Raw genomic sequence first — 27,681 nt, forward strand, 5'->3', positions numbered from 1 at the left:
TTCATAAATAAAATTCTGATATCACTGACCAACATCACCAGCCTATAATTCCCTAGAATGCATAATGGTGGGATTATTAGTTATTTAAATAAGTGAAACAATATTCCACTCTGTAAAGTTATGTGAAAAATTCACACAGTTTAAAATAGAAAACTTAATTCAGGAGGAGACTTTTCTGTTTGTTGTGTTATTGAAAGTGTATGAAACTGAAAATCCTTTAATTTTGTAGAATTGATTAAATGTTGCTGTAGCAATGAAACAAAGTAAAATCATGAAAGCACATTATTTTTCTATGTTTGCTCAGTTGTATACCTTTTGAACATACAGAGTCTTGTTGGATACTCACCATAGTCAGCAACCTCTGCTCACTGCAGGATTTAAATATAATCATGAATATTTCCTTTCTTCTGTTTTCTGCTCTTCAGTTAAGGTATTTATTGTTTTATTATTATTTATATTATTTACAGTGGGAAAAAGTTACAAATTTCGAAATGTCATCCCAAGTAACAAAAGAAATTTCCCCAGAATCTCCAACCATGGTGATTTTCTTTGAAGAATTTCTTGAAAATCATTTCCTGTAACTGATTCCTTGGAAATTCTTGATAAATTCCTCAGAATTGGTCCCCAAGATGAGAGATTTTTGTGGGATCACATTTTTGAGACTCAGTTTCGAGAAATTCCTGAGAAATTCTTCGGAATTTTTCTCCACTAAATTCCTCAGAATTTCTCCAGAATACTTCTCCAGAAATTCCTGAGAAATTCTTATGACTTGGTCACCATGTTTACGGGTTTTTAGAGGAATTTATTCAAGAATTAGTTTCAAGAAACTCCTGGGAATTTCTCCCGAATTTCACCCAAAAAAAATCCAGAGAATTTCTCATGATTACTTCTCCGGAAATTCCTGAGAAATTCTTAGGACTTGGTTACCATGTTTACGGATTTTAAGGGGAATTCAATAAAAGAATTAGTTTCGAGAAATTTCTGGGAATTTCTTTAGAATGTCACCCCAAGAAATTCCTGAAAAATTCTCCAGAATGCTTCTCCAGAAATTCCTGAGAAATTATTAGGACTTGGTCACCAAGTTTACGGATTTTTAGGGGAATAAGTTTCAAGAAATTCCTGAGAATTTCTCTGGAATTTTTCTCAAGAAATTCCTAAGAATTTCTCAGGAATATTCATCACAGAATTTTCAAGTACAGTTTTGTTCTAATTGGTGTCTCTGAGGTTTCCTTCGATTATGCACTGCCCTAACTAAATACTTTTTTCTTTGCATCCTTATTGTTATATATAAATTTGGCTTGTCTGTCTGTTTGTTTGTCTGTTTGTTTGTATCCAATAAACGTCAAAACGGCTGAACCGATCTGGCCCAAATTTTTTGTGGGACATCTAGGGACTCCAGGGAAGGTTTATGAATCATCAAAATTTCTAATATTTGTCTCCATCAAAATTTGATCGTTATTAAATTTTTTAAAATTTTGAAAATCCGCGAAATTTTTTGTAAAAATCCGCGAATTATTTTTCTTTAGTTTTACGATGTACACAAAGAGAACATGTTCACAATTAATTTAGGAGATGGGCGCGAAGCGCCCTCTTAGGCTAGAAAGAAGGGCGCAAAGCGCCTTGAATTTCTAGTATTGTTATAAAATGATAATTTACTTTAGAACCTTCATTTTAAAAAAATGTTTTGAAAATTTTTTTATTTTTTTTATTTTTTCTTGACAATTCAGTTGTCTGAATAAACAAAATACATGACTACTTCAGTGAGATCAAAAATGACTATAACATTCTGACTTAGGAAGATGGTTATACTTCTAAAAAGTTGGAGGTACAATATAGTTGTTAAGTTATTCACTACTATTGGGCCTAAGTCCTGTTAAGTGAATTTACTAAGGAATATGCTCAGAATATTTCAAGATATTCCTAAGAACTCGACTTTTGTTGACATTTTCTACAGTTTTTCTGCAGAATTGGTAACAAGAAATTCCCTGGAATTGGTTACAAGAAATTCTTTGGATAAAGTTATGAGAGCTTCCTCGGAATGGGTTACAAGAAATCTTGGACGGAATGGGTTACGAGAAATTCCTCTGAATAGTTGTCGACATTTTCACCGGATTTTCCTGTGAAAGATTCCTGGATATTTCCACGGATTCCCAGGAAAGATTCCTAGGATTTTTTGCGGATTTTCTGCAAAATTGTTACTTGGGATGTGATTTAATTAGGTCAAGGAAAACAAAATTGATTGCATAATATTATTTTATTATTTTAAATTTTGATTATTAATGATACTATTTTGAAACATTTTACAATTTCAAATCAACTTCATACTTTGAGCCGAAAACACCTTTTAGGACATTTCAACATTTCAACATTTCGCCATTTTGCTGATTTTGAATGAACAGAATATCTACTAGCTGGGTCGACACCACATTTTTTTTGTGGCCATTTTTTTGTATCACGGGTAAATCCTTGTGCGTTTTAATCATGCAAAAATTGGACCAATTTGAGAAAATGACAATTAAAAATGTATAAATCATAGTCTGTGCTATTGTTAAAAAACATAATAATCTCTAATTATTCTGATATAACTGTTCGAATGTTCTTGCATTTGTATTAACATAGAAATATGACTAACTTTTATATATAAATATATCAATATATTCAATAATAACATTATTATTTTATTAATTAACACACTGTGTCATGCTTTATGCAATCATCAGTATGATATATATATCTATATATACACTTGATTGACCTCATGGAAGGTTTATGACAGGTACAAATTAACTAATTGGACCAAGAAAATTTTTTTTTTATTTATGAAAATGCACTCATTTAAACTGGAAAATCCACAAAGATTTTTCAGTTCAGAATACAATGAAAAATGGCAACTTGAAGAGCAAAAATTTACATGTAAAAATGGTTTACTAGAAATGGAGCCTAAAGCCATAAATCTCAAAATAGGCTAGGTTATGGATAGAGTTTCTATTATTACAGAAAACTATTTCAATTTTATAAAAGCAGGAATAAAAGATCTGAATGAAAATCACAAAGTAACTAAAGTAACATGCATAATAAGTTGGTGAATGAACTCAAGTTGAGATATAGTCAAGTTAAAGTGGAGTTTAGGGAATCTTGTTGTTAAATCCAATTCTGGTTAGGACCTAGATTTAACTCATTGATTTTTTCTCTCTTTCACCTAGAGTGGCTGCCATACCCTTTCTCATATTAAACTACATTTTTTGGGTGGGATAGGGGGGGGGGGGAGGGGAAACTATTTTGAAAGAAATAAGAGCGGATAGAGTATATATTCAAATTAATTTGCTTTTTAGCTCGGGCTAAAATGAAAACTAGAGATGATATGTGGTATTCTCGAACCACTAAAACGTGCAATAAATTGGTATCTTAAAATTCACACTTAATGAGATTTTGCTCAAGTACTCTAACTTGTTTCATCTATCATTTGTGTAACCTGATGACATTGCAGATCGGGTTAGTCCTTCTTGCGGGACTAACTCCTCATGCGCCGTCTATATCTTTGCAACCTGGCATTACAATACTTCAGCTGTCTCTATATATAGAGAGGTAGCCTTATATGTCTGAATGCATGTGCAAATCTAAACACCCAAGTAATAAAGTCATTATTACATCATGAATACATTTATTAATACATTTAATCATACATTTATAAATGCATACATAATTACATAGAGATCAAAGTATAATACTAGCTATCGATCCCTTTATATATATTTAAGGTTTCTCAGCATGGTTTTCAATGATCTGATCAGTCAGGATATTATTGCGTGCAGATAAGATCATTATATCGATCAAACCTTCCACAATCTCCTGATCTTCTATTTTCCAGGTTTGACGGGTTACCCGCTCCTTCATCTTATGGAGCAAGTTCCACACCTGGTTGTACAAGCGAGAAATGACAACACTTCTGCTTATATCAGGATAGAGATTGAGCTCTCTGTCCCAAGCTAACTCTGTGTCCCACAGTTTATTGTCGGGGACCACAGGTGGCTGACTGGGATTGATACTTCCCTACATAGTGGAGTTGAACGTTTGTATCTTCTCCGACAACTCGCCTAGGAAGTTATACATATCCTCCCTCTCTCCTCGTCCTCCTTCAGCTCCACCAGCCACAACCTCTCCATCTGCTTTCTCATCCTCTGAAGCAGGAACAGTAATGATTGGGGCGTTCCTGCTTATGAAGGGAGCAATGTCTGCTGGATCAACATCTCCGTCTGACTCCGGTTCTTCAACGTGGGCAGGGTTCTGTATGATAGCATGAACCTGGTTCATCTTCTCCAAGGTAGATCTCGTTCAAAAGGATACTCTCTGTATGCTGTCTGTGCGCTATATGTAACACGGGTCCCTGGACGGCTATGTGCAGTGTGACTTGTGTCTACTCTGCAGCGGTCCGGGATGTACTGATCTCTCTGGCGTCCTGTTGGATTCAAGGGACTGTTCACTCATATACCGAACAATCCAGAATACGACAGATATAACAAGGTCACAAAGATATATCAGAAAAATTGCATAAATTATACCTTATGTCTAATTGAGTGTGGAAAAGTAATGATTGTTTACTAAAGACTGGGCTACAAAGGGGCCCTAATAGGGCATTAGACATATGTAAATAATATCAATATTCCAAAATGTACACGTGATAATGAAGTGGTAAGTACAATAATGTATCAAGGTGTATGTAAGAAATCAAGTTGTATTGTTCTAAAAATGGTTTTTATTAAAAATTTTCAACTTATCATATTTCTGAAATTAGAAAGGAAGCAAAAATGGGTTATTTTTAAGTTTTTTTTTCCAAGCTCTTTTTCTTCGTATATTTTCAAGTTGAACTCTGCAACCTGGCACAACTAGAATGATGAGATATTTTCATATTTCAGGTTATCTTTGGCAGTTGTGTCACAAGGGTTTACAAGAATTCAAGCACCTGAAGAAGCTCTAGAGCTAAATGTGGTTCAAGGTAAATTAGTGTCCCTGCTTTTTATTCGATCTATTTGAGGACTTCAAAAAAAAAATAAAATGTCCTTGTTAACAACTTACATTATTCTTCTACGCTGATTTTTTTGTATTTATAGGAAAACCAAGAAAATCTAGCCTAGAATGTGCTTTTGCTTGTCTATCCGTTATCGGTAATTTAAAATAATATTTAAATTTTTTGTTTAACCATGAAACTATTCTAATAACTTTTTATGTAAAGCAAACTGGCAGCTGTACCGTCTTTGTTTTTGATATCTCTACATCTAACTGCTCTGTTGGAGTTCATAGGTAGCAACTAAATAACGAGCATAGGGCAATCTGAACATTTATAAAAAAAAATAATAACATGCAGCAAAAATAATTACCTACAAAAATCTTTTTTGAATATTTTTTGATTCTTTAAAAAATGAGCAAGCGCAAGTATTTAAAAATTAACAGATCACTATGGACTACAGAGAGGTTTTCGGCATTTAAAGTTGCACCTTGAAAAACCGAAAAATGCCTTTAAGCTAGTTTTCTGCTGAAATTTTGAAAATATTTAGTATGGGGGTCAAATTTTTGAAAATTTCTTGAATTCATGTTAAAGAAATTTTGACTTTTTGCTCAATCCACTTAAGTTTTAAAAAATTTGGAACCCCATAGAATTCCTTAAAACCCCTAAGAGCTGCAGCCCCACTGTCCATGAAAATTTTATGATCCCGTTTTCAGAGAGCTTGAACGACGAGACATAGAGAAAATGGAGACGTTAGGAGGAAAAATAGAATTGTGGCTAGTTGCTCAACCAAGTAATTTTTTTTTATCAGAATTATATCATGATTAAATTGATGATTAAACTTTGTTGTAATGATAAAAATTGGGTAGAATTTTATTCCATGTACATTAAAATTAAATAAAATTTTTTAATAGATTCAAACTTTTAATTTTATTCCTAATACAAACTAACAAAGCAATTTAAAATTATTTTTCCTTCTTTAAAAAAGTCCAATTTAAAAATACAGTTCTTAAAACTTTTACTTTATGAAAAAATGAACAAATGTCTGCTTTGGCTAACATTTTCTTTAACCTCCCCCCCCCCCCTATTCAAGAACATTGTTAGTAAAAAAGGATTTTTTTCTGAAAGGAAATGACTAAAATATTCATGACAAGGAATTCAACACTTGCCACAAACTATGATTTTGCAATCCCTATTTTTTCCAGAAGCAATTTAAAGTTATAATTAGGGTTTCCCAATCTCATTCGCGAACATTTTTGTCAAGATATTTTACTACATTCGAGTATGCATTTATGTTAAGATTAAGAGGTGGTGCCATCTCCCAACTGTCTGTTAATTAAAATCTGCGTAATATAAACGTTTTCAAGGTTTAGGCACAATTTAAAAAATGCAAAAAGTAAGTCGGAAAAATCAATTAATATGCCTTTTTCATACAGGGACATATATAGTCTCAAAAATTTTATTTTTAAAATGAACTATTTATATTTCCGTTATAAGCGTTTACAATATAGATTAATGAACAATATTTAAAACATTATGGCATTTTTAATAGATATTACATTGTGCGATTACTACGATTAACGGAATAGATTTTACATAGGGTCACCACACCGTCAGAAATCCAGCAATTATTCTTGATGCTAAATGGAAATAAATGTCGTCGAAAATAAATCGAAATTCGCGAACTTTTTTTTTACAAATTTTGTTCTTCACTTTTGCGAAAACTACGTGAATTTCGTTTAATGGAAGTTTCGTTGTAAACCCTAGTTGGAATGATGTGAATCAAAGAATTATTTAGGATGCAGTATTCTTGAAGATCCGCCAAATGGCCGGTTTGATTGCTACATGAACATTACATTAGGTGAACATTTATTTTTTAATTATGTGACTTTACGGACGACCTATACAACCCTACATACATGCAATTTGTTAATAAAAAAGGAATCGTTGACGGAATCTTTCCCATGCCCCCACCATTAGAAATGTACAGTTTGAATTATTCAGAGCGGATTATCTCGAGTGCGGCAAAGTGTTTTCATATTTCCCACTATTGGAAGAGAGGGTATATTACATTCGGCAATAAATAGTATACAAACATCAGTTTTTAAGGCAAATTCTACACAGGAATTAAGTCTTTGCCATAGTCTGAATACCTACATATATCTGTAACCAATACCTACTCCTAAAATGTCTTTATAAGTCTGTTCTAATCCAGGTATAAACTTCAGTATTCTCAGGTATATATCAATCCAGATATAACCTTCTCTATTCTCAGGTATATATCAATCCAGATACAACACTCTATGTTCAAGTAGTATCAAATCCAGAATCAACACTCTCTGTATTCTCAAGTTGGTATCGATCCTGATACAACTACCTTTATGTTCAAGTAGTATCAAATCCAGATACCACACTCTCTATGTTCAAGTTGGTATCAATCCAGATACAACACTCTCTGTATTCTCAATTTGGTATCAATCCTGATACAACTCTCTTTATGCTCAAGTAAGTATCAATCCAGACACAACACTCTCTGTAGTCTGGCGTTTGTATCAATCCTGATACAACTCCTCAAACTCTGTCTTCTCTACCTTACAGCGGTAAATCTGGTCCAATCACAAACCGAGTCTGTAAGTACATGTAAAACAAGTTGACCGATGTATTGTTAAGGTCAATAAACTATCGAATCCGTATTTACAGGTTTCCATGAAAAAAGTTTACCGATGTTAAGGTCAATAAACTACAACAAACAGTACTGTCCTTATTTCTCTATTACATATCTTTGCAACCCAATGTCGTAGACCTTACTTAAGTATAATCCATGATTCCTGTTACATCAAATAATCTAAAAAACGAATTATAAAAGACAGTTTTAGTTATCCCCTTAAATCTAATCTTAAGTTTTTCAGCCCACTGCCCAGGACTTTCACACATTACTTCACATTGTTATCCATAGTTTAATTTGAACTGAGCTGAAAACTTTAGAATGGTGGATATCGAGATCAATGTTAGCTTGATCCTCTCTTTTTGCTAATATCAAGACTAATTTAGTCTCCAGATTAATTCCTAGAGATAAGAGATGCGCTCTTTAACTTTTTAAAACCCGATTTTTAATTTTCCCGCATTGTGGTATCATGTCCATTGGACTAATGATCGATTGAACGAACGTAAGTTCTGGATTAATGTTTATTAAGACTAACGTTCAAAAAGTTGTTTTGTAAATTCCTACTTTCTGTTGAACACTAAATTCCCTCTTCTCCTTGGCTGTTCGTTTTCAGTGGTTCACGGGATATCGAATAAAGATTACATTTATTATCTGTAGATACACAAAAGATTGAGTTCAAGAATTGATCTCAATATCCTCTGATCGCTTAACATTTTTACTTATCTCCATTCTCGAGTTTAATATTTTTCTACCCAAATGTTCGACGATCGTTTTCTTTTGAATCTGTGCTTATTGTGCCCTCCCGGCCCTAACCATAAAGCTGAAACGATTTATTATTAATAAATTTAATTTTTTAGAAAAATGTTTTCTAGTCTGTAATCCTGGCTACGTGCCTTTACAATTCAGAGGAAAGTTTTTTATTCACTAAACGTTTGTTTGTGAATGTGGTCATCCAACAAAATGTTTCGTTAAGAAAAATCTTTAGTTAATTCATACAATTGTTCGTTCATTTTGTTCATTTGTTTGGGAGAGAAATGCACAGTCTGAGCTCTGAAGTCAGAGGTTTTAAGTTTCACCCTGTTACTTGTTTAAACTAAACCCCATTTGTAATTATTTTTGAAAATTCAATTTGCTTGCTCAAATATAGCAACTGTGCAAATATAAGCGGTTTATAAGTCATTTTACATTACACGCTTCAATATCATGAATAATTCAAGGAACATTAATAATTTGGAATCAAATTTCAACTTATCCTGAAAAAGTTGCATGTGGTGCGCGATTCGAGAAACCAGAGGCCGCTCGGCTCAAATATGGTTGGGTCCACCTTATAATTGTATTCAAAGCTTCAAGATTTAGGCCGGAATTTAATTGAAACCGGTTTTAGTGGATTTAAAACGCGGCTCAAATTCATTAAATTCGAACTCAGATGCGGTTATTTTTAGGAAAACATTTTCTGGAAATAAGGAATATATAGAATTGCTCCAATCCCGGAACCTAATTCCGTCCATGTTTTTAAATCCATTTATTTAGAATCTGTTTAAATTTTATTCGTTTATTATCATTTAAACTGAAAACCAAAGTCCGAATATGTTATTTTAATTTAGATTCATAATCCATTATTTAATCTTTTCATTAACATATTCCTTTATCCAATTTACTTAGTTTCCTGTGTTGTTTTATTTATATATTTGTTTATTTTTAAACATTCCGTTACTGGGTTAATTGGTAATACAAAATATCTTCACAACTCAATGTCGTAAACCTTTGATATTTCAAAATTTGACGATTTGATGAAGACAAATTCAAGATTTGAAACATGAAAGGTCTCAGAATACAATCGTCGTCGTATTTATCAATACAATGAAGTTGACTTTCTTTATCAATTTTTTTACTGCCAAGCTTTCAAACAGCATGGATACACATAGACAAGGAAACACAGAGACGCAGATTCTTTTAATGTTTATTTGTAAACTTGTAAATTGAATTATAAGCTCGTTAGAAATAGAAACCTAAATAGAAACCTTGCCCTCATTGTATTGATATAAACGCAAACTGTAAAGGTTACAAAGGTAAAAACTCAGAAGGTTAGAGTATGAGTCGAGTTATCACTTATCATCACTTTTTAGGAGTCTATTGTGAAATTGAGGGAAATTCTGCATCTTGGAACATTACAATGGAAGACTTGAACTGTATTCCTGCTTTTCATATTGCAGTCATAGGAGGCACGCTGAATCCGACTGAGACTAAATCGACAATGGTATGATACATGTTCTTATAATCATTATCACATTTATGTATCCACAATCCACAATCAAAAGCTTATTTACACATTTACAGCTTATTCATATTGAGCAAATCAAAGTTTTTGCGAAATAACTCTGACTTTTTATTCCTTATTTTTTTCGTAACCTTTGATATGTTAAACTAAGAATACTATTAATTTAAAGGAATTGAGTCTTTGCCACAAACTCAAATTTTCTAATACCTGTATTTTCGCAACTTGATGATATAAAATTTTGATATTTCAAACTTAGCTTATTTGAGCTTAAAGCATTCATAGTTTGAAATATCTAATGTCTACGACAGGGTTATTAAGATATAGGGAACAGAAAATTAAAGTTTGTGGCAAAAACTCAATTCCTTCGTCTAAGTTTGAATTGTCAAATGTTTACGCGAACAGGTAGTAAAGAATTTTTATCCCTTAAAGAAAACCTTCTTCGGAATATGCAACTTACCCAATAAAGAGAAAATGATTATATCAAGACTTAAGGACTTAATAATTTTTAACAATTTTAGGGAAGCAAAATTTTGAACATGCAAAACGAGAACAATCCAGTTGTTAAAGATATAAACATCATAGGAAGTACCAATACGTTTATGTTCACAAAACCGGCAGTCCAATTTTTCAAGTATGTATGTTTTATGTCTCATCAAAAAACATTTATTAAAAAAAAATATTAATTGTAGGTTAAATTATATTGTTTTTATGTCAATCAGAATTCAAAGGAAATGCTAACACCTTAATTTTGAATTTAGATATGCCTATCTCACTGCTCAAAAAAGTACCTGGGAGCCAGAAAATCCATATTTTTCGGTCATGTTTTGGATTTTAGAGTTACTCCCAGGGTTTTGGAATAAAAAAATTCGTTACTTCATGTACAAACCAAGAGTTTTAAGAAAACTCTTCTGTATAGCGGAGACTCTTACTGCATGGTGGAAGCTCGGTCTGCCTTGCAAATCTGGGAGGCTTGTGTCCGGAGGCTCATGGCGTCCGGGGGTTCCTTCCCTCGTTGGGGGAAGGGTTGGGTTTTGAAGAATAAAAAAGTTGAATATAATGACAAAAGATTAAATTACACGTTTAGCATTAATTCTAAGAAGTAAAAAATATCAGCTATTACCCACGTAAAAATGGCGTTTACAGTGGCAAGTTGAAAAAGAGAATTTTAATTATATTTTCTTTATCTCACGCTAGACTAATATTGTCTATATCTCACGCTAGACTAATATTGTCTATATCTCACGCTAGACTAATATTTTCTATATCTCACGCTAGACTAATATTTTCTATTTCTCACGCTAGACTTATATTGTCAATATCTCATGCTAGACTAATATTGTTTATTTCTCACGCTAGACTAATATTGTCTATATCTCACGGTAGACTAATATTGTTTATTCTAGATTAATATTGTCTATATCTCACGCTAGATCAATATTGTCTATTTCTCACGCTAGACTAATATTGTCTATCTCTCACGCTAGATTAATATTTTTATATCTCATGCAATATTGTCAAGATCTCACACTAGAGTGATATTGTCTATATCTCACGTTAGACTAATATGGTCTATTGCTAACGCTAGACTAATATTGTCTAATCTCTCCAATTTATACAACTCATAGAATAGATGTCCCATATATGACCTCAACATAAATAATAATTGTAGAATATCAATTGGTAATGTGATAAGAATAACGACCTATATACACCCTTTTATTGTGTGTGAACTCTCCCTTAAAATATAAATATAAATTTCCTATTTTAGGGGAGCTATGATAACAATGGGGGGTTCTTTAACAAAGTCAGGACTGTACATTTACACAGGAACAAGTAATAAACCCATTTAAGGGAGTGATCTGCAAGGTAGGATGTTGAAGTGAACAAGAAATTAGGATTATTTTAACCAAAGGTGTAGTGTATTATTATTACCTAGCAAAAACTTTATTTATATTATTCCACGGACCAAGCTTCATCCGATGTTTTTCAGCAATTGTATTTTTTTTTGGTCATGCAGCAAACCAAGCACAAATCGGGGTTTTAACTCTTTGATTGTTTGCTTCAGATTGGTACAAATTTTTATTCTAAGTTAACAAATTTAAAATACACTTATTGACAGTGCAATAGGATGTTAGGCCATAAATGGCTGAAATTAAATTTTCACCTCAAAAGCCCTCTTTTAAAGTGAGTGACCGGCAATGTATGGTGGTTAAACTGAGTTACATGTAGTATTGTAGAAAATCTTTTTATAATTGATTTGAGACATATAAAACGTTTCCACGATGTATAATTACTGAGTTTGAGCGCAAAGTCGACGTTCAAAATCATGAATTTGAGTGGGTACGCTTCCTGAATTGTTATTTTCAAATTATTAAATAACGACGACAAAAAATAAGGTAAAAATGATATGAAAATGATTCTTCAAATGGCGTCTTTTCAATAAAAAGTTCACAAAATCGGCAGAAAATCTTTGTGAATAATGAGAGATTATAGAAACTAATAATTGAAAAAGATTTCTTATTTTCGATGATAGGAGTTAATTTTTTATTTTCTTAACCTGTTCCTAAACAACTAATTACCTTATTGTAGAATTTCGTTAAAATTTTTTGTCAACGTTAATTAATAATTAAAAAAACGATTCTGAAAACGTACCCACCCAAATTCATGATTTTGAACGTCAATTTGGCTAACTAACTCAGTAAATATACAAGTGGAAACGTTTTATATGTCTCAGATGAATCCTAAAAATTTGTCCACAATACTACATATTCATTCTACATACATTGCCGGTCACCCCCTTTAAACAAAATGTTCACCTCAAACCCCCTCTATGCTGGTCACTTCCTTTAACACAAGATAATTTGTAAAGTAAAATACTTATCTGTTTTCATTAAATTATGCCAACCAACATAATTATATTACCTTTTTAAGTACTTGAGAATGGGGGTAGCTGGTCGCCTTCCTTGTATGAAACCCCTCTTTCAGTTGTGGTCCATGATAGGGTATACTTAATAGGTAAAAAAATTTCCGTTACAGGGAATTTAGTACAGCATTTTCAGGTCTAAAATTAAAAACTGTATTTGTAACTTAATTAAGCCTTTTCTGTGTTTATTGGCGTTTTTTTAACTGCTCCCAATTGTGTAACTTTTCCTTAACAGTCATAAGACATAAGTCAAAACTTCATGTAAAGTAAAACAGATTTTTTTAAAGCGAAATCAGCAAAAGTCAAACAGACTTTTTCAGGCCTTATCTAGTTAGTCAGGCAGTTGACTGAGGGCTTTAAATGTTTTGCTATAATGACTGTTGATGAAATGTTACATTTGAGGACTGTGCCATTTACAAAAGAAAAAACATCTGAAAAACCACAAGAAGCAGATTTAAGTCTTGAAATGAAATTTACGTTTGATTTTAGACCAGTAAATGCACTTGATTTTGGAATTTTTTTTTTAAATGGATCTACACAAAAACCCCTGTGACCATTTCTAAAATTTGATTTTATAACTCTTAGTTTCCCCCGTGTTCTTAAATTTAAGATTTGGCTTAAAAACAGCAATTCGTTCTTAATGTTCTTCATTTTCGAGGGAAAAGTTCTTTTTTTCAAATGTTCTTTAATAAAAATTTCACCTTAAATTTGTTTTTTTTTTCAACATTTTTATCATAAGTCTTACAGTACTTTAATAATAAAAAACTTTGAATAAAAAAATATTCAAAATTCTGAATTCAATCCTCATACCTCCTTCTGTTATATACAGGGAGAACCAGAAAACTGGAATAGGAAACCGACATTTAGAATCAAGTTGTTACTTTAAAAATTCTTATGAGCAAGAGACATAGCAATGTTTAGTGTAAACAGATCCATTTCACTAAATTAGTGATTTGATTATTGTCTGGTAAAACTATTTGCATTGTAACAACATCAAATACTCTAAAGTATTGATATAATGTCGTCTTGCTATTACGTTGTTTTCTCTTTACTGTTCATGTTTCTTTTTAAATTTTTCAAGAGGACCCCGGCTGGAAAGAGGGATGTGTAATTAATAACATATGTGAGAAAAAGTAGAAAAAGTGAAATTTGCGTATGAAGATTAATTTTCAGTTGATTAATTAAGGAAAAATATAAACAAATTCCATTTTTTAAGTCACCTCATTTTTTAAAATCATAAAATATTTTGTTGCATTATACTAAACCTGAAAACTATATGTACTGTACTGAAGTTCCATGTTTACTGTTTAGATCAGGACAGTGTGATGTAAAATATTATGTTCAACATTTTTTGTTTTAAAAATTTAGGTGTTTTGACTTGAAACCTGATGGTTCATTTTCTGAAATTGTTTGTCTCTAGTGTAAAGAAGTAATATAAAACAGGCAGTTTCTTTAAAAATCACTTAATTGGAATTTTGAGCTTCTAGTCAAGCTTTAAAGCTATGTGAAAGAATAACGTCGTTTCTTTGAGAGTTGCGTTTAGAAGACGACATTTCGTTTTGTTAGTTTAAAATTCTGTATTTTTCCCCAAAAATGAATTGAATGGTAAACATTGGCAAGTTACTTGCTCTCGTGTTTTTTAGATTTAATATTGCATATTCAAGTTTAAAGTTTAAAACAAAATCATAAATAATTTATACCTTTTTAAATTGTGGAGGACGCGAAGTATATTTTGATTATCTTTCTTTATTTCCTGATATCTCTCTAAGGCGTTTTAATTGTCTGGAATTTGGAAAAAAGTTCGAAAAATATGATTTATGAAAAGAAATTGACCTGCCCTAAGCACCCACATAAAAAAACAAGACACCCCCCCTCCCCCTTAAACGTTTATCAATACAAACGCTGAAGAAACATTCTGAAAATATTATAAATATATTATTATAAATATATTTGGTGACATTATTATAACTGTAGATACATAATTTACTCAAAATCTAAGAATCTTTATATGAAATAAAATGTACATTCCCACTAGAGTTTCCAGTTTAAGTAAATTTTACTTGCCCGCGATTTTGAGCACTTTAATGCCGCGCAATTCCATGGAATTCCGTGCATTTCCACTCCATAGTACTACTACTAACCAAGCTATGTTCCTTGGTAAGTTGGTACTCCATAGACAACTCTAATTTAATGATATTCAGCTGGATTCTGCAAAGATTGCATTCATGGATATATGAAAGAAACTAGTAAGTTTTTTTTTTATTTCCTGTCATTGACAATCGCCAAAAAAAATGTTAAATTTTTTATATGAAATGAATTAATATTGCTTGGGCCAATGAAAATTGATATCAGACATTGGGCCATTTCAAATTCTAAAAAAATTTATAGTCACAGCAACAAAATCTTATCTTCAATTAGGGAAATATTTAATATATATTTGTTGTATTGCTTGATACAACAATTTTTTGCCCAAGTCACGTTCTCCTCATTTTCTTGTACGAGCCACCTCAAAATCCTTGTCCTTCCAATATTTTTTTTTTTTAAATGTTCAACCCTTGCAAAAAATATATTTTGAAAACCTAGCGATGTTAAGGCAAAAGACATGGTTAGACCAAAGTATTTCAAGGATTTTATCATGTTGTAACTTTTTTCCAAAAATGCCATTTAAAATCTTCGTCCTTACCACTGATGGAGACTGGAGAGGCTTATTTGTAGAACATTGTTTACAAAGCATACTAATTTTTTGCAAGGGTTGGACATTTTAAAAATATTTTGGAAGAAATAGGATTGTGAGGTAGCTTGGACAAGAATGTGGCTCGGATGAGATATTGTTGAGTTGGCCTTCCTTAATCATGTTTAATCGTTTTGTTTTCTTCAGCGGGATATCAAAAATATCTTGAACCAAGAATTCCCTCTATTCCTGTTTTTTCTAATTGTGTTATGAGGTAAATTCAAAATAACTAAAATTTAACGTTAATTGTTAATTGTCTTTAAAATCATTATCACTGACTTGAATCATTTGTCTGTACAGTGCACATTGCAGCATTTTTGAAGCAGCTTTAGAAAAAGACTAAATTCAATTTCTTCTATTTTTACAATGCTGCTCGATTTTAATTTATTTTTCTAGGTATTTAGATAAATATTTGTTAATAATATATGGAAGTTTAAAGTCCCCTACACTATATAACGTGATTACAGGTAAATAACAAAACATATGATTTACATACTTGAGTTCTGCCCTAAATTGTACTGTCTAGATACTTATTATTGTATTTGACAGTTTATGGTAAAAAAAATTATGATGATGGAAAACATTCCAGTTCCAAATTTAATGAATTTGTTGAGGGGACGCTTAACTGCTTGAATTTGGGTGCGCCAGTTCAAATTTGAATCACTGATTCAAACCCTTCCTGACTGTTAACTTTGAGTATGTGGTTCAACTTTGAACCCGCAGCAGGCAGTTTCGCGACTAGAACATTGTTGATCCTGATTTCAAAACTTTTGGTATTAATTTTATTTTTAATTTGTGAATTTTGTATTCATTCTTGAAAATTGTTTTTGTTCTCTTTATTAAAACAATAATTATTTTTGAAAATTTCAGGCGAATACACATCGAACAAAATTCCAATATACCCAGATCAAGGAAGGCTCGACAGTCTTTATAATTTTGCATGCACGACTTTTATGGTAAGCTTAAATTTTGCATGTTAAAAGTTCAAACATAATTTAATAATGGGTTTGAGTATCGAAGGAGGGGCAGCGACCGCTATGAACATAGAACACCACTAATCAACATCTGAAACCACCGAATTTGAGAATTTGCAGAAAGACATCTGAGCCAAGATGCAAAAATATTCTCGCGAAATGCGAAATTTTTGTGAAAACCATTAGTTTTATAGCTGCAACAATTAATTGCTCAAAAGAACTGTGGAATTATCTGCTCTGATCGCTCAACATTTAAGATTTATTATGTCATATACATAATTTCTTTTCCTTTAGTTTGATATATAGGTTTGATGACGAGAATTTGATTTCATAAGCTATCTTTTTAAGTTTCTGTCTAAGCTGAATGCGAAAATTTCGCGAAAATGCAAAATGCTAAATATTTTCGCGAAATGCGAAAGATAAAGTATTTTTTTAAAAACTAACTAGTATAATTTTAACAATAACTCTTATGGTTTCTTATTCCGGCCTGTGATACTGATATTCGCCACTCTTTCTTTTCATTCAGCGGGAGGGGGTGGGGGAGGGGCTCTCAGGTGCTAGGGAGGGGGCTGTGGCTGGTACTGGAGGTTTGTTGAAATTTTGTCTAAGTAACTGTTCTTTTTTATGAGCATTATACAACTAGTTTTTAAATGCTGATATATGAAGTTTACCTTGCCGATGTCATTTTGCAAATTTGGCGGCTCGAATTTTAAAATTTGTGGTTTATGATGGGCACTCAACTCCTCCCTCCAGTACAATGTAAATTAAACAATTAGTTTATTTGGTTCAGGATAAGAATACTGGAGAAGAACTGATAATAATTTCCGGAGGATATATTAATGCCGCTACTCCTGTTGCAGGAGGTACGTTCTAAGAGCTAGGTTAAAAGGGATTGTTTACTAATTTCAAAATACACAAAATACCCTGGATAGGTGAGCAATCACTTTAGTTAATGTTGGTGATGAGCATTGATAATTTGAAACATAAGGTTTACTGTATGTTTCAAATTATCAATGCTCATCGAAATATTTGCTAAAATAAAGGAATCCACAAAATTCTGTAATAAAGTATAATCATAAATTGCTTTGTAACTTGGATTAAACAGGACCTTGCTGGCAGCCGGATAGGATTCATCTGTTCTCTCAAACAATGTTTCTTCTGTTAATTTAAATTAGCAGTTACATTTACAGGAGAGTATTAAGCTGGGAGCAGGAGCAGTAGAAGCTGACCAAACACATAATTGTCAAAGACCTTCAGGAACTGGAGAATCTAGAAGCATATTCTCTGTTTTGTTTGGTTTGTTGTCCTTTTTTATGTGTGGTGCTTGGCCACTTTCAGAACAAGGTGGCTTCTGGAGTTATAAATATTTCAGTTTTCGTCAGAATAGAGTGTGTTGCTTCGCCACTTTCAGATCAAAATGGCTTCTGGAGTTTTCCGTTTTAATCAGAATAGTGTGGTGCTTGGCCAATTTCAGATTAAAATGGCTCCTGGAGTTCTCAACTTGGAGTAAATATGAATTCTGGAGTAATGATTAATCTTGGACTAAGGATTAATCATGGAGTAAGCATGAATCCTGGAGTAAGCATGCATCCTGGAGTAAAGATGAATCCTGAAATAAGGATAAATCCTATAGTAACGAGTTCTCAACCTCAATGAATTAGGGAGTAAGGATGAATCACGGAGTAAAGATGAATCCTGGAGTAAGCTGAAGAGTCCTGGAGTAAGGATGATTCCACAGGAAAAATAAATCAAGGAGTAGGATAAATCCTGGAGTAAGACTGAATCCTGGAGCAAGGATTAATCCTGGAGAAAAAAAATAATCTTTGGGTAAGACTGAATCCTAGAGCAAGGATGAATTCTGGAGCAAAAAGGAATCCTGGGGTAAGGATGAATCCTGGAGTAAGAATGAATCCTGTCGTAAGGATGTATCCTAGAGTAAGGATAAATCCTGGAGTACGCTGATGAGTCCTGGAGTAAGCTGATGACTCCTGGAGTAAGCTGATGAGTTTTGGAGTAAGCTGATGAGTCCTGGAGTAAGCTGATGAGTCCTGGAGTAAGCTGATGAGTCCTGGAGTAAGCTGATGAGTCCTGGAGTAAGCTGATGACTCCTGGAGTAAGCTGATGAGTCCTCAAGTATGAGTCTAAAGGGTAGTTAGAAAAAGTACAGTTTGGATTAAGGACCGGAAGATCTACAGAAGACTATATGTTCATGCTTATCTATCTATAGTTTTTAGGTAAAGTACTTCATGATATGAAGGAAGGGATAAAGTTTGAAGGCCAGATTACGGGGAAGATCTGTTTGTGTCTGAAGTCACTGATTAAAACTATTGGTGGAGAAAACCCAGTCTACCAAAGAAATGCATATACTTGCCTACAACAGATCATATCCCAAGACAGTTCCAGGACCAGTGCCCTATCCTCTGTGTCCTGTACCAGGTTATGACGTAGGCAAGGTACAGAAGCTAAAATCACTAGAACTGTATGACTACCTTACCCTATTCCAGTACACATGGTTAAGGCTAGAGAGGAGAAGATGGTTTTGATAGCCCAAAGATATGCAAATGCAATTATGGGACTTTCTAGGAATAGTCTTGATAGAGCCCTAGTTTCACATTGCCTATGTGAAAGGTGCCTAATCCCAGCAATCCTGTATGACGTACAAGTAGCTATTATACCAGGGCCCTGGTGTTCCAAGGTTTATCCTAAAGCTATCCCAATGAGCAGCACAAATATCCAGTGCTATTAATGCTGGACTTATGCCCATGCAGGATAAGGGTCTTAAAGATGTGTTTGAGCTTGTAGTGAGGTCACCTGCAGACCCATGGGCTTCCCAGGTGAAATCCCTCATGGACAAGATGGGTTGCCATTTGTTCAAGGCCCGAAGTAGAGATGTTAAAGTTCTGACTTTTTAAAAAAACGATCATTTTGTTATGAAACGACAAGGAAAAATGAAAAAGTAACAATCTTTTTCAAAATGATTGTTTTAAAAAAAGTTTGTTTTTATTAACAGTGATTTTGAAAACGATTTTTTTTTCCAAACAATTGTTCTCATAAGGCTGTTTGTTTCGTTTATGATTTTCATTGTTTCATTAACAACCTGGATAAGGAGAAATACCAGGGTTCCAGGTGAACTGGTTATAGGCGGATGTGGCCTAATACTATGACAGTGGTCAGGGGGATTCCACACTTGGAATCTTGATTTTACCTAGATCATTGCTTATTTATTTATAACTAATGCAGTTAATTTGAACTATTTTTAGACATCTTTTTGAACATTCATATTTCCAGGTGTTCATGTCTTTACTCCATCTTTAGGGTCTTGGAAAACTATATCTCAGTTCAATCATCCCAGGTTATAGAACTTTAATATTCTTTCTAAAAACATGTCTAATCTCTTTTATTGTGTTAAAACCCCATCTTGTTGATTTGCAATTACATAAAGTGACTGTAAACATAATTAAAAATTACCATTCGTTTACAGAATGGAATGTCTGATATTTAATATTAGAATCAGGATTATCAAACTTTTTGCCTTTTCTAAAAAGTAAAAACTACCTGAAAACTAGTAAAAATTGTTTATATGTATAATTCGTTGGCTGCCTATATTTATTTGTTGTTGAAAATATAGGTAAAGTACACTCAATGTTAGGTACAGGGTGTCCCACAAAATATGCTAGGCAATTAAGAGGCAATTAAATGGTTGTTAATAACCTTTGACATAATTTTCAGTATTTATTAGTCAACAAAAAGTGGGTTTCCTTTCTTGCGATTTTAAACGTCACTTAGAATTAAATTTTTAAAATAAAACGAAAATTGTCTTAATGCGTCCTATTTCTTTATCGGGTTTGAAGCAATACAACCATTTTTTTGATAAATACATGTATGATAAAATCAATTTTTGGGACATCTTTTAACTGTAAAGTTTAGTGGGACACATGGTACAATTTGTAGTGTAATTTATGTATATAGTAACATCTGCCAAAATTCTAGACGTGCTCATAATGTTGTTGTAACAGCAAATGGAGTCTTTGCTGTTGGAGGAATTGGGGCGTTACCAGGAGATATGAGTATGAAACCGGTAACACATCAAAACACACATTTAAGGGGCTTCATAATCTCAAGTATATATTCTCAATAATCAGTTTTTATGATTCATTTAAAGTTTTCCAATCTCTTTTGTGGAAGTAAAGAATTTGAGTGCACAGTATTTAAGTGCAAATTCGGTGTGTTCAGCAGAACTTTTAATGGGAAAAGTATTTACCAGTTAGATCGGAAATTAGATCACAAATTAGGCGAGTAGCCAAAAAAAATGGAAGATTTGAACCAAAAATAAAGACAGGGACCCTCCTTCCCTACTCTAAAAAATTTCAAATTTTCATCTAACAAAATTTGTTGGAGCAATGGCATCAAATTCATTCACTTTAGCAGAATCATTCAACAAAACTTGACAGATGATTCTGCTAAGGTAAAATTGATGCTGTTGCTCCAACAATTTTGTAAGATGAAAGTTTGAAATTTCTTGGAGTGCTATCAATTAGGACATCTCCAACATTCCTGGGTAACCCCTTTCATATTTTCCAAATTCACTCCCATTAAAAAAAAAATAGTTACAATTTTTCCAACCCATGGCTGGACAAAAGAATTCTTGCTGAATGAAAATTTTTATTTTAAGATCGAAAAGTTGAATATGGCAACTATGAAATGGGTAGTAGTATCAAATCTACAAACTGGATACGACCAAGGAGTTCTTGCAGTCCCAGGCTCAATTCTCTAAACTTATCTTTGCTCAAGCAAAGGAGGTTAATAAAAGATCAATTAACTATAAGTTAAACCTATTTGTGTGTATCAAGTTGGGATCAAGCATTGATCTCCATATCTTAATAGAAATTTTGTTTTTCGCTTATAATTATTTTTTTTTCATCATTACTCCTCATTTATAGGTGATCTTAGTTTATTATATTTATCGAAATATTTTTATGTTTTTATAATTCCAAGTTACTTTCAATACAAAGAGGGGCAAGCCCACGTAGATCCAGGCTGCTTTGAAAGTTGCATCAATTTTCTTATATTTCGTCTAATTTTTTTTTTGTGCTTTTGGCTCTTGGTAAATTTTAAGCATCATGAACACACTTTTTACCGTGACGATATCATTTTAATTAATAATTTCAAAATTAAAAAGATACTTCTGTCTTTTTAATAATAAAAGTTGAAGGATTTATTGCTTGCTTTCTATTTTCTACTCCTCAAATAGCCCATATGAGTGAACACAGCATTTCCAAAGCTTTTAAAATTTGCTTTTTAGAAGATGAAATTAAATTCTAGCTTGCAGGCAAAACATAGTACAGAATTACAGTTTCTAGCCAATAAACGGTTTTGTTTAAGTTAATAGATATTACCTAAAACTATGATATTCTAAATCTGTTACTGATATCAATATTAAGAAATAAACATTATAAACATTATCTATCTATATCTTTATACATCTGCTTATTGCTTTTCCTTATCCATGCTTTTAAATGTATATTTTTATTATAAGAATAATGACATGCAATTTATAATGTATCGATGTAACTTCTAGAAAAATATTCATTTTGTTTTTTATTTCAACTTAATTAATTTCTATTTAGCTCTGATAAAAGCCTAATCAAATATGTGTTTAAATAATTACACAAACACACACAAAATCCTACTCTTGCTGGGGATGGGAGCCAGCCAAAACTAGTTCTCGTCCGAGCAGCATTGTTCTCGGTTTCTCATCCAAGCCACATTCTCCTCATTTTCTCTTCCAAGCTACATTCTCCTCATTTTCTTGTCCGAGCCACCTTGAAATCCTCACCTTACCTTCCAAAATTATTTTTTAAGTGTCTAATCCTTTAAGATTAAAAAGGGCATAAATGAACTATTGAATTATTGTCTTCAATAATACAATATTAATATACCACAGGAAATATTACAGAAAATATATATTATGTTAATTGGATCTACAGTGTTGGATGTTAGGACACTTTGAAGAAAGACATTTCAGAGACAGAAAATCAGAATTATTTTTCGACTGAGAGTATCAACATTTTTGCCCTAAAACATATTTATCAAAGCAAATTTGGAAAAACATTTTCATTAGAAAACAATTAAAGAATTAAATTCTGTTTGGTCAGATCTAAACTCCTGCATGCAAATGTAAAGAAGCAAAAGTGTTATCTCCAGATGATAACATTTACATTCTATATTGATCTAGCTGATCAGCTAAGCAGTGATGAAAATGTTTTTATCTTGGAGAGTTACATTTCAAATTTTAGGTTAGTCCAATAAACTTAATTTTGTCAAAGCTGGTACATGTTTTTATATCTTAAAATTAGGTTTTTTTGAGAACTTGAAAAGGGTTGTTTTTTTTACAAGTACTGTATAGGGAAGTTAAGGAAATTCAGAGTAGCCATGTATGTCTTGTAGAGAAAATTGGCAGCGGGAACTTGTGATAAAGTATAGATTTTATTTTCCAGAAAAATTTGTCTAGTTCAAAACTTTATTAAGACTTTTTGTTCCCAGTTTGTGGACTAGTTATCAAAAGTAGACTTTTATCCGACTTAAAATCAACTTTAAAGTCAAATTTTCCTGAAACAGTTTTAAGCTAGTATATTTCATCACAGTTCTTGCACTTGCAAATTCATCTCTTTAAACTCTTAAAAACCTGAAATAATTTTTTAAAATTTTAAATTCTGGAAGACAGAAAATATTATATTGATTTCCTCACTTAAAAATGTGTTTAGAACATGATCTGGCTAGCTCTTATTTTTCCAATATCCGCAAGGAGTTTTGATTATTTGAAATCTAGAGAAATAAAATTGGAAAAAAAATGGCCTATGATAAGAATTAGGCTGCCTGCCTAAGCACTCAAATAGAAAACAAGACACCCCACCCCACATACACTGAAGAAATATCCGAAAATGTTGTATCTTAAGAAAATCGCATATTTCAGTACTCTGCAGCATTAGTGAAGGTCTAATTCAAAATGACTGGGACACACTAGCTTATGAAACCACTATCAGGTATTTTTTGTAAAAACAAGAATCTTTTCCAGTATTTTAGAATCATTAATACAGTTAAACTCATGAAACTTTGAAGACATCAAAAGTATTTATAAAATGTTGTTTACTTAACCTATAGATAATGAAATGCCAAAGATGTTTAAATTATTAATCAAATAATTATATGGAGCTCTTTAAACCTGTTCCTGCAAGCTTGATATATTATTCATATATTTTTACAATTTCTTAGATTTAGGTAAATTAGTTTGAAACACATTGAAAAATTGTCAAGTCAACATTCTAATTATTCTTTCAATGTTTCCAAACTTCTGGGTTAGGGTTTCCAGCAAAGAGGAAAAATTGTTTCGTGATAAATTTGCATTTTTAACGACCGTTTCTTTTTATTTTAGCATTGGTTTGCTAGCAATTAATGTGAAAATCTTCGCTAAAATTTTGCAAAAAAATAATGTGAAAAAATTCCTAAGATCATAAGATTTAAAACCATTCTTTCTTGTGATGAATCACAATCAAACATTATTACAGTAAAGGAAGAGAAATTATTTTTATGACATAAGAAAACTTCAAATATTGAGCTATCAGACTAGAGAATTCCACAGTTCTTTTGAGCCAATAATTGTTGCAGCAATAAAACTCATGGTTTACACAAAATTTTCTAATTTTCTCAAAAGTTTTGCATGACACGAAAATATTTTCGCAAAATTTTCGCATTTTGCAAATGCGATGGAAAATTTTCGCATATTTTTCACAAAATGTTTTGTTCGCTGGAAACCCAAGTTTAACCCAGATTTTGGGTTAAACTGCACCAAGATGTAAATAATTTCCTTTTATTAGGTATTTCAATCCATCTAAGTTTACTGGAGGTGAAGAGGATATTTGGACTGAACTGGGAGAAGATATTTCGTGCTATGTCCATGAAGATCTCAGTGTTGACATAACTCTTCCAGAGGACTTTAGTTCAGACAAGGGAATCAAAGTCTATACCCATGGTTTCAGTGCTGATGTTTCAAGAGCTGTTGTTTATGTTAAAGCATGGATGGAAGCACATGATGTCAATGTTATTCTTGTGGAATGGAAAAATTTGGCCTTTGCTGGTCAGATAACTGACTGGGATAGCTATTCCTATGATTCAGCAGCACGCAACAGCATTGACATAGGAGAATATCTAGGACACTGTATTCATTCTTTGACAAAGACCAAAGGAATAGATCCTTCTACAGTTCATCTCACTGGCCATAGTTTAGGTGCCCACTTAATGGGTAAAGCAGCTAGACAGTATAGAGATTTACAGGGTGAAAGACTAGGAAGAGTATCAGGATTAGATCCTGCTGGTCCAAGGTTTATAGATGGACCTATCATGTCTGCAATTCCAGAGCTTCATGATAACCGACTTAACCATGAATCAGCAAGTTTTGTAGACATCATTCATACTGATGGTTCCTTTACCCCAGCAGCTGTATGGGTAGAACCTAGGCTAGGAGATCTTAATCAGCTAGGTCATATGGATTTCTATCCAGTGGGAGGAGAAGAACAGCCTGGATGTACACTTGGAGGCTCTGATGCTTTGCCATTTAGTGTCTGCAGTCATAATAGGGCCATGTACTACTTCTTTCATTCTATTCTGGAGAAAAATTTGTTTCCAAGCCAAGTTTGCATCAATGTAACAAGTTGTAATCAGGGTGAGATTGTTTCTGATGATATAATTGCTTACATGGGAGACTTAAGTCAGGTAACAAGTGTTTTACTTTAATCATTAAAAAATGTCTTGACGCTTGGTGATGACGTTTAAAATATTTATATTTATTTTTAGCAGTATTACTCAAATGAACGCCAGCTCTTCTTTGTGAATGTTAAGGATGAACACTGGGATTTCCAAACTCATTATTAATCCATGTATTTTTATATTAATAACATGTTAAACATAAATATTTATTTTTTTGCAACTAGAATTGAACAAATACCAGTCCATATATTTCTACAAGAACATTACAAATGTACAACTGTTATCTTAAGGTCTAGAAAAATTTTAGAACTAATTTGTAATGCAGCAAAAAATATTGTGCTCAAGATTACAATTAAAAAAAGTTTCATCTTGTCTTTATCTTGTCAAGCAGAACTAAATTTACGTCAGCAAAGAAGCACTCAGTAAGATTAGTTTTATCTGGGAGTTAGAGAATGAGGACACTAATTTTTCTAATCTGTAACTTTATTGTAAGTTTTGCCATACCACAAGTTAAAGATAGAGGTAATTGTCCATCAATAATAGTTTACAGAACTTTCTGTCTATCCTGGCTATGCTTTTTTAACTATTATGATTGTATTGATTTTTATCTTTTGAGATTGTATTACTTTTTGAAAAAAAAAATGTAACTCATTGTTTGAATATGATTATAAATATTACATCTTCCTTTGTAACATTTGACGAGGCAAATTATGTTCATTGAAAAATCTTGTCTTGATCTATAGAGTTTACCAAAGAATCTTTAACCCTGGAATAATTGTGTTAAAAAAGTGTATAATTTTGAACAAAACATTTTAAGAACTTAAATGCAAAACTTAAAAATCCATATTATGGTAATACTAGGTGTAAGTAGGTTGATTCAAAATGACTGGGAAACTCTAGCTGAAGGGACAACTTTAAGGTTAATAAAAAAATCCTGAAGCTATATTTTAATGACACTGTTACTGCATATTCTTTTTACAGGTACTTTAATCCAGACAAATATTATACTGGAGCATCAGAAGATGATATCTGGGAAAAAATGGGAGAGGACATTATTTGTAAAGTGGATGACAATCTAAATGTAAATCTATTGGTTCCAGGAGGCTTTAATTCAAATAAACCCTTTAAACTTATGACTCATGGATTTTCATCCAAGGTTACAGGAGGCAAAACTGCATTTGTAAATGCTTGGATGCAGGCATATGCACAAGAAGTTAATGTAATTCTTGTCAATTGGCCTGACCTTGCTTTTATTGGTCAGGTAGAGGATTGGGACAATTTAGCATATGATTCTGCAGCTCGTAATTCTATTGATGTTGGTGAGTACCTAGGTCAATGCTTGGGAGCTTTGTCCTCCCAAGGAGGTATACCAGGAAGCAGTTTTCATCTTGCTGGTCATAGTTTGGGAGCACATCTAATTGGGAAAGCTGGGAGAACCTTTAAAGAAGTAACAGGTCAACCTTTAGCTCGCTTGACAGGTTGTGATCCGGCAGGACCAAGATTTATAGATGGTCCATTGCTTGATGCAATTCCAGAATTACACAAAAATAGAATCAGTCCTGAATCTGCTGCATTTGTTGATATTATCCATACTGATGCTTCCTTAGAACCAGCTGGAGTTTGGATAATACCAAGACTTGGTGATCTTAACCCTCTTGGTCATATGGATTTCTACCCAGATGGAGGTTCATCTCAACCAGGATGTGGAATTTTCGGACCAGATTATCTACCAGCAGACATCTGCAGTCATAAGAGATCCTATTATTACTTGCTTCATTCCATCTTGGAACCAATGCTGTTTCCAAGCAAAGAGTGCAAAGATGTAGAAGTTTGCCATGATGAAGAAGTGATATCTAATGATATTGTTGCATTCATGGGAGAAAAAGCACAGGTTCATACATTTTTTATTTAAATTGTTATATGAATTTAATAATTTTAATTTAAGGATTATTACACTGGAGAAAGGAAGCTATATTTTCTCACAATTGATGATGATCACTGGGATTACAATGAACACAATTGATTTTGAAATTATTCAATAGTAAAAATAAATGTAATCTTGTTATTCACTTAAGTGTTTGTGAATTTTAGAATAACTTATAACATGCAAAATGATGATTATTTAGAAATGGATGAGGTTTCTTGTTAATAGTTTACAATGATCAATTTGTGTTTTAATTGGATTTATTCAAAACTAGTTTAGAAACATAGCTCTGTCCAGATACTGAGTTTTCCCTCTAAAAATTAAACTACTTAACTTAAAATCTTAAAAATGGTTCCTAATCAAATTTTACTCAAAATGGCCAAGGGCTTCATGAGTTATGATGGGACATACAAATAACAGA

At 32.5% G+C, this 27,681-nt stretch overlaps 2 protein-coding genes across 5 annotated transcripts; both read left to right on the forward strand.

Moving 5' to 3' along the window:
• The first annotated feature begins 150 nt into the window (after positions 1-150).
• LOC111699621 (uncharacterized) lies at positions 151-22,174 on the forward strand. The gene is made up of 17 exons (XM_023470343.1): positions 151-430; positions 4,914-4,993; positions 5,109-5,162; positions 5,719-5,795; positions 6,801-6,863; positions 9,794-9,924; positions 10,464-10,576; positions 11,714-11,778; positions 12,877-12,960; positions 15,070-15,114; positions 15,747-15,813; positions 15,996-16,066; positions 16,470-16,555; positions 17,364-17,436; positions 19,862-19,925; positions 20,564-20,651; positions 21,246-22,174. Exons 3-17 carry the CDS (start codon positions 5,134-5,136, stop codon positions 21,345-21,347), a joined length of 1,158 nt encoding a protein of 385 aa, XP_023326111.1. The 5' UTR covers positions 151-430; positions 4,914-4,993; positions 5,109-5,133; the 3' UTR covers positions 21,348-22,174.
• Positions 22,175-22,788: 614 nt separating this feature from the next.
• LOC111699630 (phospholipase A1) lies at positions 22,789-27,405 on the forward strand. 4 transcript variants are annotated; one of them, XR_002764792.1, is made up of 5 exons: positions 22,790-22,869; positions 23,547-23,616; positions 24,448-25,342; positions 26,198-26,255; positions 26,318-26,359. XR_002764792.1 is itself a non-coding variant. In XM_023470367.1 (4 exons), exons 1-4 carry the CDS (start codon positions 22,827-22,829, stop codon positions 25,499-25,501), a joined length of 1,083 nt encoding a protein of 360 aa, XP_023326135.1. In that variant the 5' UTR covers positions 22,789-22,826; the 3' UTR covers positions 25,502-25,539. The 4 variants fall into 4 exon arrangements, 3 of the variants coding, with proteins under 3 accessions (XP_023326135.1, XP_023326128.1, XP_023326123.1); XM_023470367.1 differs by lacking the exons at positions 26,198-26,255; positions 26,318-26,359 and adding an exon at positions 25,427-25,539 and having other exon boundaries at positions 22,789-22,869; XM_023470360.1 differs by lacking the exons at positions 26,198-26,255; positions 26,318-26,359 and adding an exon at positions 25,424-25,539.
• Positions 27,406-27,681: the final 276 nt, after the last annotated feature.

Source organism: Eurytemora carolleeae, unplaced genomic scaffold (genome assembly GCF_000591075.1).
Source record: "Eurytemora carolleeae unplaced genomic scaffold, Eaff_2.0 scaffold123, whole genome shotgun sequence".
Classification (NCBI taxonomy): domain Eukaryota; kingdom Metazoa; phylum Arthropoda; class Copepoda; order Calanoida; family Temoridae; genus Eurytemora; species Eurytemora carolleeae.

Bases quoted from the DNA above. Each gene is read 5' to 3' on its own strand.
- LOC111699630 (XM_023470355.1), top strand. From the start codon at position 25,789: ATGAGGACACTAATTTTTCTAATCTGTAACTTTATTGTAAGTTTTGCC. The intron at 26,256-26,317 runs GTTAATAAAAAA...TTCTTTTTACAG, and splicing joins GCTGAAGGGACAACTTTAAG to GTACTTTAATCCAGACAAAT. The intron at 27,228-27,281 runs GTTCATACATTT...TTTTAATTTAAG, and splicing joins TCATGGGAGAAAAAGCACAG to GATTATTACACTGGAGAAAG.
- LOC111699621 (XM_023470343.1), top strand. From the start codon at position 5,134: ATGTGCTTTTGCTTGTCTATCCGTTATCG. The intron at 10,577-11,713 runs GTATGTATGTTT...TTCCTATTTTAG, and splicing joins CCGGCAGTCCAATTTTTCAA to GGGAGCTATGATAACAATGG. The intron at 19,926-20,563 runs GTTATAGAACTT...CCAAAATTCTAG, and splicing joins TCTCAGTTCAATCATCCCAG to ACGTGCTCATAATGTTGTTG.